At 34.6% G+C, this 12,344-nt stretch overlaps 1 protein-coding gene across 6 annotated transcripts in view; it reads left to right on the top strand.

Moving 5' to 3' along the window:
- Positions 1-12,344, top strand: part of LOC123553091 (protein dopey-1-like) — a 62,060-nt gene that overhangs the window by 11,131 nt on the left and 38,585 nt on the right. For 5 of the 6 annotated variants that reach the window (XM_053541973.1, XM_053541975.1, XM_053541977.1 and 2 more), the window contains exons 7-10: positions 6,445-7,099; positions 8,550-8,803; positions 9,294-9,446; positions 9,722-9,825. In XM_053541973.1, the coding sequence (XP_053397948.1) occupies positions 6,445-7,099; positions 8,550-8,803; positions 9,294-9,446; positions 9,722-9,825 (1,166 nt within the window). The remainder of the gene's footprint in view (positions 1-6,444; positions 7,100-8,549; positions 8,804-9,293; positions 9,447-9,721; positions 9,826-12,344) is intronic. The other variant, XM_053541974.1, reaches the window with a different exon arrangement.

The raw sequence follows: 12,344 nt of genomic DNA on the forward strand, positions 1-12,344 counted from the left end.
TCATGTAATACATGTAAAAAAATTGTTGTATATAATATGAAAAGTTGTTGTTACATGTAGAAGTTGTCATGTTAAATGAGAAAGTTGTTATGTTACATGAAGTTGTCATGTAACAGTGAGAAGGTTGTCATGTAAGTCATGTTATAAGTGAGAAAGTTGTCAGATTACATGTAAAAAGGTTGTTGAGTTACATATGAGAAAGTTGTCATGTTACAAGTGAGAATGTTGTCATGTTATAAGTGAGAAAGTTGTCAGATTACATGTAAAAAGGTTGTTGAGTTACATATGAGAAAGTTGTCATGTAAGTCATGTTATAAGTGAGAAATTTGTTATATTATATGTAAAAGAGTTGTTGTGTTACATGTAAGAAAGTTGTCATGTTAGAAGTGAGAATGTTGTCATGTTACATGATGTTGTCATGTAACATGTGAGAAGGTTGTCATGTAAGTCATGTTATAAGTGAGAAATTTGTCATATTACATGTAAAAGAGTTGTTATTTTACACGTGAGAAAGTTGTGTTACATTTGAGAAAGTTGTCGTATTATATGGGGTAAAGTTATCATGTTACAAGTGAAAAAATTGTCATGTTACAAGTAGGAAAGTTGTCATGTTAAATGCTAGAAAGGTTGTATTACATGTGATAAAGTTGTTTTCATGTGGCATATATAAAGTTATTGTGTTACATGAGAGAAAGTTGTTATTCCCTTGCAGGAAATAAGATCTTTTGAATTATGACTTGTTGGGGACAAATTTCATGGTTTTCATATTTGCATCCATCAACATATCAAACTATAATGTGTTAAAAAAAAAACCCCTCTTATTTATCTTTTAATTGGAAATCCATGTCTTTATGAAAAAGCTGTTTTGACTGAAATTGTGAAATTGTACACCCCTCAAAAATAGAGATTATTTTACAAAATCTGAATCTATGATAATATGTGTTACTTTGCAAGTTAATGTTAAACTCAAAACATATTATTTTTGTCAATATTTGTGAAACAGTCTAAAAACAATCATAGTAAATTTAGCAACAGAACCTAACTGTATTACATGTAGTACTATATTCTTGCAACTGATATAATTTTCTTCTTTTATGTCTGAAAATAAAATGCTAAACAGATCTCTAGTTTCGATACTAAACTTCTTTAGCCACTTCTTTTGCCATCTAAATACGAAATTCAAGTTTGTATCTGCTGATTTTTTTTCCATGGATTGTCCATAAAATCATCTCAAAATGGACAAGTAAATTCAAATTATCTTTAAAATTTTCAGTTCATTTATTCATAACCTCAAAAATACTGACTTAGACAAAAGAACAGCAAAATAGTATGTACATAAAGTTAATTGTGAAGCTTTGTGAAAATAAAATGAAAAAAGGAACATATTCTTATGAAAATATGCATTGTTAATCTAAAATGGAAATCATTTTGCTTTTGCAAATAATGCTAGCTTCTGAGGTCTGCTTGATACAGGCATTAGATTGTTTTGCCAGCCAGATTGCATGTTGATTACAGATCCTGTTGTGGAAAGAGCTTTTGTTCCTGGTTTATTGAATTGTAAAACTGTCCTAAGAAATCTAGTTTTCTGTTCATTTTAGCACAACCTTGATACTTCCCATTGCCTTTTATAAGCTTTTAAAACAGAAACATAGAACAAAATACTTATACCAGATATGCAGTATATAATCTTAGGTGTTATTAAAAGGGAATTAATCAGCAAGATAAAGGCAGGGCTTAGGACAGTTTTACGGGAGCAGTAGTTACAAATCGTTTCAGTTTCTTCAAAACTGTGTTGCTGAACCAATAATTTGATTTGAATAGACACTGAAATATGAAGATCCTTTCTCAATTCACTTGAAAGGCATTATTATTTTTACCAGATATTTGTGATTTTAAGAAGTCTTTTAACATGTACCAACTGTGAACACAGATTTGAGGAAATTGAAAGATGGTGAAAATTGGGAAATGCCAAAATATCTTTGTTTCATTATTGAATGAATGAATTGATTTCAGTTTAAAAGGACTTCGGACACTATCATATGCTTCTAGCCTACATTTTAAATGCAAATTTCTCATTACGTATTTAAACAATACCCAAATAGTTTTGAGTCAATGATAAACCAATGTATTAGTTAATTTATTACAGCAGAAACTGATTTGTATCTGTTCCTATCAAAATGTTTTTCTTATTTTATCTGGGCCAGGGTATATTTTCTTGAAAAAATATAATGTTTAATTTCCGTAAAAATATAATGTCATCACTTTACCGAAGTTTTAAATATATGAATTCCAGTCGAAAAAGGTGACAAAATCTGTTTATTTGAGGAAAAAATGACATTTTAAGATTAAAATCCTATAAATAAATCAAAAAGAGAACGATATTTTTGTAAACAATCTGTACTTGATTTATCTACACACTGTTCGTAATGTAAAGTTATTGATGCATTACATGTGTGAATAGGTATACATGTATAAGTGACCGGTCAGTTTTATAACAGTGGTTCAGGTAGTTATTTAAGTACATGTACATGTCTGTATAGCTCTGTTATAAGTGATGGCAGATATTTGTGTGCTGTATAACAATAATAGTAAGAAAGGCAGTAATCTTATCAAGGCCGTAGGGTGGGTTCTTGCTTGGGATAATTACCAGCGGCACAGATAATATTTGAGCCGCACCATGTGAAAACCAACATAGTGCAATTGCGACCAGCATGGATCCAGACCAGCCTGCGCATCTGCGCAGTCTAGTCAGGATCCATGCTGTTTGCTAACAGTTTGTCTAATTCCAATAGGCTTTGAAAGCGAACAGCATGGATCCTGACCAGACTGCGCAGATGCGCAGGCTGGTCTGGATCCATGCTGGTCACAAAGCCACTATGTTGTTTTTCACATGGCACGGCTCATTTCGCTTAAACATGTAATAAAAATGTATCCGAAATGACAGTTCTTTCTGAGGCTTGCCTAAGGAAGCTGGATCGGAAAAAGTTAAATCGGGATAAGTCTGACAACAACCCATCTATAGATAATGTTGTTTTTTCAAGGCTGAAGTTGTGGGCAAAACATAAATGTGTCATTTGTAGGGCTAAAGTAGAAGCAGGTCGCTACATAAAAATTCCATCTGAAACTCAGCTGGACCGATTAGTTCGTTTTCGCGTCTAGCCGTATTTGTATATACCATCTGCATGGAAAGCGACTTGACACATCACACTGAATGTGAAACCGTCACTGATATGACCTGCCAAGAAGCTACTGTTCTTGACCTATGCATCCCAAGCATATCAATGCCAAGCGTTATTTCTGTTGGATAGACTATAGTTAGGATCAGATTAACTGCTGTGCACATATTGCCTCTTTTTTGTTGTGTTTAGGCCTAGTCCGCCGCTAAGAACAATCTTCAATTCAGTTTTCACAGAAGGAAGAACATGAAGTAATGAATGTGTGCGACATTTAGTATGTGTCTAAAAGAAATAAATATAAATGCACAGAAGAAGATGAAGAAATAAAGAAATGAAAAATATATAAAAAATACAAAAAATAATAAAAACAAAATGGAAAACAAATTACATCTTTATTGCTAGTGGCGTGCACGTTGCGAGGAGGACATGCAGAAGATTACCTGGTGTGTTGCTAGTATTTTACAGCACACATTTGCCAATCTACTGCAGCAAACAACCAGGATAAGCCGATGAAAATTTAACCCAATGAATAATAATGAATTCACACAGTATTTGCTTCTCTCACTACTATACATGTATAACAAGCCTAAATGTGCCCTTTCAAACATTTATATAGTATTTGAGTAACAAACAGATGTAAAAATATGTGACTATCAAATTATTAAAAATGAATATAAAAAGTATTGGTTACTTTACATTTGGAAACACCCTGTAGTTATATTTTTTGTTTAAAAGTACTGCTCCAACCCTTGCATCAACACAGTAGTCACAGAAAATGTGTATAATTAATATCTACATATGCTGGCCAAATATGGTTTTGATGCATCGGAGAACAATGTTGTTTAAAGCAAAATAGCTTTTATATGTATATAACAGGGTACGTAATTCCATTTAGAGCAAAAATTACCATTTTATGAAACAAATATTGAAAACTTTGACTTTAAGAAATAATCTCAAATATGCATTTTGATGGTATATGTAATCAAATACTTATTTCTCAGTGGTTTATTTTTCACTCTTGGAGTAGGCAAATTCATAAAGAAAGTGTCCGAAGTCCTTTGTGTTCTCAAGAAACAGTACCATTCTTATCATGCTTATTTGATATATTCCTTAACAGCATTTTGTAAATCATTTTGAGTGTATTTAAAGTGTTGTTTTATTTATTTGTTTATCATAATATTTTTGTTGTTTTTAGCTCACCTGTCACAAAATGACAAGGTGAGCTTTTGTGATCGCGCGGTGTCCGTCGTCCGTCCGTGCATCCGTCGGTGCATGCGTGCGTACGTCCGTAAACTTTTGCTAGTGACCACTCTAGAGGTCACATTTTTCATGGGATCTTTATGAAAGTTGGTCAGAATGTTCATCTTGATGATATCTAGGTCAAGTTCGAAACTGGGTCACGTGCCTTCAAAAACTAGGTCAGTAGGTCTATAAATAGAAAAACCTTGTGACCTCTCTAGAGGCCATATATTTCACAAGATCTTCATGAAAATTGATCAGAATGTTCACCTTGATGATATCTAGGTCAAGTTTGAAACTGGGTCATGTGCCGTCAAAAACTAGGTCAGTAGGTCTAAAAATAGAAAAACCTTGTGACCTCTCTAGAGGCCATATATTTCACAAGATCTTCATGAAAATTGGTCAGAACGTTCACCTTGATGATATCTAGGTCAAGTTCGAAAGTGGGTCACGTGCCATCAAAATCTAGGTCAGTAGGTCAAATAATAGAAAAACCTTGTGACCTCTCTAAAGGCCATATTTTTCATGGGATCTATATGAAAGTTGGTCCGAATGTTCATCCTGATGATTTCTAGATCAAGTTCGAAACTGGGTCACGTGCGGTCAAAAACTAGGTCAGTAGGTCTAAAAATAGATAAACCTTGTGACCTCTCTAGAGGCCATATATTTCACAAGATCTTCATGAAAATTGGTCAGAACGTTCACCTTGATGATATCTAGGTCAAGTTCGAAACTGGGTCACGTGCCATCAAAATCTAGGTCAGAAGGTCAAATAATAGAAAAACCTTGTGACCTCTCTAGAGGCCATATTTTTCATTGGATCTGTATGAAAGTTGGTCTGAATGTTCATCTTGATGATATCTAGGTCAAGTTCGAAAGTGGGTCATGTGCCATCAAAAACTAGTTCAGTAGGTCAAATAATAGAAAAACCTTGTGACCTCTCTAAAGGCCATATTTTTCATGGGATCTGTATGAAAGTTGGTCTGAATGTTCATCTTGATGATATCTAGGTCAGGTTCGAAACAGGGTCATGTGCGGTCAAAAACTAGGTCAGTAGGTCTAAAAATAGAAAAACCTTGTGACCTCTCTATGGCCATACTTGTGAATGGATCTCCATAAAAATTGGTCAGAATGTTCACCTTGATGATATATAGGTCAAGTTTGAAACTGGGTCACGTGCCTTAAAAAACTAGGTCAGTAGGGCAAATAATAAAAAGACCTTGTAACCTCTCTAGAGGCCATACTTTTCATTGGATCTGTATGAAAGTTGGTCTGAATGTTCATCTTGACGATATCTAGGTCAAGTTTGAAACTGGGTCAACTGCGGTCAAAAACTAGGTCAGTAGGTCTAAAATTATTAAAATCTTTTGACCTCTCTAGAGGCCATATTTTTCAATGGATCTTCATGAAAATTGATCTGAATGTTCACCTTGATGATATCTAGGTCGGTTTCGAAACTGGGTCACGTGTGGTCAAAAACTAGGCCAGTAGGTATAAAAATAGAAAAACCTTGTGAACTCTCTAGAGGCCATATTTTTCATGAGATCTTCATGAAAATTAGTGAGAATGTTCACCTTGATGATATCTAGGTAAAGTTCAAAACAGGGTCACGTACCTTTGAAAGCTAGGTCAATAGGTCAGATAATAGAAAAACCTTGTGACCTCTCTAGAGACCATATTTTTCAATGGATCTTCATGAAAATTAGTCAGAATTTTTATCTTGATAATATCTAGGTCAAGTTCAAAACTGGGTCACATGAGCTCAAAAACTAGGTCACTATGTCAAATAATAGAAAAAACGACATCGTACTCAAAACTGGGTCATGTGGGAAGAGGTGAGCGATTCAGGACCATCATGGTCCTCTTGTTTTACACAAGCTTTAGCACAACTGCACATAAATATATATTATAGAACCATAAAAAGGCATGTTGCATGCATTTGATAAGTTACAACTTTTGTTGAAATATAACCCAGTATTTTAAGGAGGAAATCATTTCTTAATTGACAGTTGTTTATTTTAAATTACAGGTCAACATCAGTGGGGAAGTTTCTTCCCAAAAGGCTGAAGCTGTTAAACCATTGTCTGTGGAAGAAGCTATGGAAATAAACAGAAATCTAAAAAAAGCAGAGTCAGAAAAAGATTCAAATAACATAAATGGTAAAGAAATAGTTCTAGATTCACCAGACAGTGATAAAAGTTCTGGCCTACAGGCTGGTATTCCTAAGAACAGAAAACATGATCATAATACAAAGAAAAATGAAGAACCAGTCAGAAATAGTGAGACTTGTTCAAGTTCACATGCAACTGGATTTCAGTCTAGAAAACATTCCAAACAAAACCAGTCTCAAAACTTAATGCAAAAATGCACAGACTGCTTTCAGCATTTTTTTCATGAGCTTGTGACCAAGAAATTCCTGAAAGATGAAAACTTGGCTGAAACTTGCTTTGGGAGCATTGTAACCAGTCAAACTGGTTATAAGAATTACGATTCTGCAGAAGAAGACATCTTTAACAGCTGTGATAACAATGACAATTCTGTTTGTGATAGAAAAATCATTTTTGAAAATGAAAATGAGGAAAGTTTAACAACATTTTCTACTGCATGTCAACTTCTGGTAGAGTTTGCTAGTTTTCCTATGTATGGTGTGGACGTGAGGTTGACAGAGAAACATGTATCAAAAGGTACTTTTTTTGTTTTATAAAGAAAAATTTATCTGTCTTCAGGGGATCTAAGTTAAGCCCACCTTTTTACTTGCACTGCAATATATGAGGCCAATAATGACAAAAAATCTTTCCTCTATTAAATGTCTGTCCAAAAAATGTTTTCTTTAAAAGATGTAGACATAGGTAATGGTGACTTTTTCCATCTCTGGGCATATTGTGGGTGATTTATGATGCATATAGAATTTCAAAGTATCACTTTCTAAAGGGTTGATTTGATTACATTTTCTGAATTTTAACATTTGAAGTAGAATCTATTCAGAATTTTATGTTGATATTCAAACTGCTTTAAGAAGAGCTCTTCAATTTGCATCTGTTTAATTGTTAATAAGCATGAGTATAGGCTGTTTTGATATTAAATATTTTGAAAAGGTAATGAAGAATACACAAAAAAATATTTTGATGGAAAATAATCACTGATATGATCATCATATCTTGCAAAAAACCTTATTTCTATGAATTTTACATGATTTTGTGACTTCCATTACTGTAGTATGTGTCTTATGAAGCATTTAGTTCTGTGAATAGGCATTTCTTCATAATGATTTCTTGATCTTGATTCGAAGCCTTCCGGCCGCAATAACACATCGTTGTCATCTCCAACCTCGGTAAAAAAAGTCACAATGTAAATGTCTTTCAGGTAGTGTTTTGTATTAAACTTGTAACTTTTATATTTTTATGCCCCCGGCATCTACTGATGTGGGAGGCATATAGTGATTGTCTTGTCCGTCCATTCGTTCATTCGTCCGTCCGTACGAGGTTAACCAAATGGGATTGTTTCGTCTAGCATCAATACCCCTTACTAGAATGACTTGATACTAATGCAGATGTAACCTGTGACCATTCCTCATCTTCAGACATCACCTGACCTCAGTTTGACCTTGACCTCATTTTGGACTTAGGTTGCTATATAGGGCCATCTCTTGGTTAACCAAATGGAACCGTTTTGTCTAGCATCAATACCCCTTACTAGAATGACTTGATACTAATGCAGATGTAACCTGTGAACATTCCTCATCTTCAGACATCACCTGACCTCAGTTTGACCTTGACCTCATTTTGGACTTAGGTTGCTTTATATGGGCCATCTCTTGGTTAACCAAATGGGACCGTTTTGTCTAGCATCAATACCCCTTACAAGAATAAATTGATACTTATACAGATGTAAACTGTGGCCATTCCTCATCTTCAAACATCACCTGACCTCAGTTTGACCCAGACCTCGTTTTGGCCTTAGGTTGCAAAATCTGTCGACAAGGATGCCACCGGGGGCATCAAGCGTTTATTGAACGCAGCTCCTTGTTTTACTATTCTCATAAGTTACCTTGATTTTATAGACTCATCAGCTTAGTTGATCTGCAAAGAGTAAATGTATTTTCATTAAAATTTATACTTGTGTATTTCTCCTCAGCAGAACATTCCACTGTTCCACTATGGGTTCAGGACCTAGTCACCTGCTGTTGCTTTGTTCACAACTTCTATATGCAGAGTTCAGCTGTCTCCACCATGTTAGATCTGATTATCCTGACACAATCTGTTCAGGTTGAAGACAGACCTGACAGTACAGGGAACCATACTGGCTCAGATCACATGACCCTTCAGATATTACCCACATTGCACTGGGAGGATCTCAAGTTCCTGTCTGAACATACACACTTCTTTAAGGTATGATTTTGCTTTTTTCAACTCAATAAAATGTTCTTCTTTTGAAAAGAAATTTGTCAGCATTTTCTTAAAAACAACTCCATGAAACACAGCTTTTTTAGCATCGATGACTTGAGCACTTTGGGCCCACTCCAGCAATTTATTTTGTCCCCAGCTTTTTTCCTCTACCAGTTTGCTCAGTTTTTCACTGTTTTGAAAATAACATTTAACTGTAGATTGAAAGGTAAAGTATAATAGCAATTTTGTTTTGTTAGCTTACCATAGTGCAACATGCTCAAGGTGAGGTATTTTATCACTCTCTGTTTGTCGGCATCAAAGGCATCTCCTTTGAAAATACAGTTTGAAATCGATGAAACCTTGCTCTGATGTTCTTTTCATGCTCCTCTTCAACAGCTATCCAAATGGCTCTGTTTGGTTTTGCATTCCAGCAACAGCCAAATGTTCATTTTAAAATCGAAAAAATGTATTAATTAGACATTGTACTTTATAGATATCAGCTGAGATTCTGTGGAGTTTTCTAGATGAAAGGATGCCACAGTATCATCAGACTACAGTGAAACTGTTCTACATGTTACACCAGGCGGCACCGTCTAGCTGGATCTGTGAAAACGTGATTGGCAACCAACTCATTCATGACACTCAGGTTAGATATAAAAATCTGTCTACATTATATTTTTATAGTCTCCTATTTAAAGTTAATGACTCTGTAATACCAAAACTGATTTTTCCATGATTAGTGGAAAATTTGGAGAGGAAAGGTTATGAAAATGAGTCTCTTTGCATGTTTACCAATAGACATAACAATTGCATCAAATGTCAATATTATTTGTCTTAGGCCTTTAAACATCATCTGTTACAGATGAATAATAAAATATTAAGATACCTTATCTGTTTAAACATGACTTTGTCCTGTTTCAGAGTGTACAAACAGATGCCTACAAGAAGTTTTCTGTGTTATGGCACCTTACACGGAACAAGAAAACAGACGTCATTCCTGGCAAACCTCTCCGCACGTTCAACAGGTACTTTCCTATTTTTCACACAGTGTCTTAGTTTGTGACTTTAATGTCCTCATCCAGTAAAACAGTCAGTTCAGCATTGAGTTATTTTAACCTGTATCAAATTGAACAGTCTAAAAATTTTGTGATGTTTTTACCTTTACAATATGTAAATATTTAGGAAATCACTCTTAAAATTAAGATTTAACTCAAGATTTTGATGGAATACAGGTGAGCTTCCCAGGTTATAATAAACCATACAATAGTGAATAGGAATTTATACGGTGAACTTGAAATTTAGTCTCAGTGAATAATCAGATTTCCCATAAATTTACATTACAGATTCATGTTTCACAAAATAGCTATTTTGTAGGAAACTAAAAACTTTGCTCATGAAATTTAATTTTTAGTTCGACTATTCGAAGAATAAGTAGAGCTATCCTACTCACCACGGCGTCGGTGTCGGCGTCGGCGTCGGCGTCACACCTTGGTTAAGTTTTTCGTACCAGTCCACATTTTGACAAAGTCTTTTGAGATAAAGCTTTGAAACTTTCAACACTTGTTTACCATCATCATGGCCAGTTATAGGCAAGAGCACATAACTCCATCAATGATTTTGGCTGAATTATGGCCCCTTTTGACTTAGAAATCATGGTTAAGTTTTTCGTACCAGTTCATATTTTGACAAAGTCTTTTAAGATAAAGCTTTGAAACTTTCAACACTTGTTTACCATCATCATGGCCAGTTATAGGCAAGAGTACATAACTCCAACAGGGATTTTGGCTGAATTATGGCCCCTTTTGACTTAGAAATCATGGTTAAGTTTTTCGTACCAGTTCATATTTTGACAAAGTCTTTTAAGATAAAGCTTTGAAACTTTCAACACTTGTTTACCATCATCATGGCCAGTTATAGGCAAGAGCACATAACTCCATCAAGCATTTTGGTTGAATTATGGCCCCTTTTTGACTTAGAAATCTTGGTTAAGTTTTTCGTACCAGTCCACATTTTGACAAAGTCTTTTGAGATAAAGCTTTGAAACTTTCAACACTTGTTTACCATCACAATGTCCAGTTTTAGGCAAGAGTACATAACTCCATCAAGCATTTTGACTGAATTATGGCCCCTTTTGACTTAGAAATCTTGGTTAAGTTTTTCGTACCAGTTTATATTTTGTGTAAAGTGTTTGACATATGGCTTTGAAACTTTTATATCTTGTTCAGTATAATAGTCTCTATCAATAGGCAAGAGTACGTAACTCTCTTGTCTTTTTTGGCTGAATTATGGCCCTTTTTGAACTTGGAAATTGGTTCTGTTTTGTATATGTCCATGTTTTGTCAAGACTATTTGACATATGGCTTTTAAACTTTAAACACTTGTTTATCATTATGATTTCCATCTGTAGACAAGAGTACATAACTCTGACAACTATTTTGACTGAATTATGGCCCTTTTTGGACTTTGAAATTTGTTCAGTTTTTCTTACAAGTCAGCGTTTTGTCAAAACTATTTGAACTGTGGCTTTGAAACTTTTAACACTAGTTTATCAACATGATTTCCATCTGTAGGCAAGAGTACATAACTCTGTCAACTATTTTGACCGAATTATGGCCCTTTTTGGACTTGGAAATTAGTTAAATTTTTCATATAAGTCCATGTTTTGCCTAACATATAACTTAACATATTTGCCATCATGGTCACACATTGCCATTTAGTGCAAGACTAATCGAAGTCCACAAATACAGTGAATGATTTTGGCTGAATTATGGCCCCTTTTGACTTAGAATTCATGGTTAAGTTTTTCGTACCAGTTCATATTTTGACAAAGTCTTTTAAGATAAAGCTTTGAAACTTTCAACACTTGTTTACCATCACCATGGCCAGTTACAGGCAAGAGTACATAACTCCATCAGGGATTTTGGCTGAATTATGACCCCTTTTGACTTAGAAATCTTGGTTAATATTTCGTACCAGTTCATATTTTTTGTAAAGTGTTTGACATATGGCTTTGAAACTTTTATCACTTGTTTAGTATAATAGTCTCTATCTGTAGGAAATGACTCTGTCATCTATTTTGGCTGGATTATGGCCCTTTTTAGACTTTGAAATTGCCTCATATATTGCCATTTAGTGCAAGACTTATCAAAATCAAAGTAATACAGGAACATTGTTTGTCTTTCTATTTATTTCTTTAGTCTGAATATCCGTGGAAATATTTTGACCCCATTCTTCAATCAATTCTTCGAATAGTCGAGCGCGCTGTCATCAGACAGCTCTTGTTTCACTGTACAATGAATCCACTGCTTGCTTGAACATTGATGGCTCTAGCAGCATGGCTGACACAAGCAACTCGTGTAGTCCCTCGCTGTTTTCCTTCTATTTTCTATCTTTGGATTGGTCATAACCCAATATACCTCAAGCACTTTACTCATCCCCTAGTGACGGAGAATTCAGGGTTTTAATGTCTTTGATTAATTTCCCTGTACATAGTTGTATGTCTGCTCTCTTGTAGATAAATCATAATATAAATTGCTTTGTTGTT

The sequence above is a fragment of the Mercenaria mercenaria genome, chromosome 4 (genome assembly GCF_021730395.1).
Source record: "Mercenaria mercenaria strain notata chromosome 4, MADL_Memer_1, whole genome shotgun sequence".
Taxonomy (NCBI): Eukaryota; Metazoa; Mollusca; class Bivalvia; order Venerida; family Veneridae; genus Mercenaria; species Mercenaria mercenaria.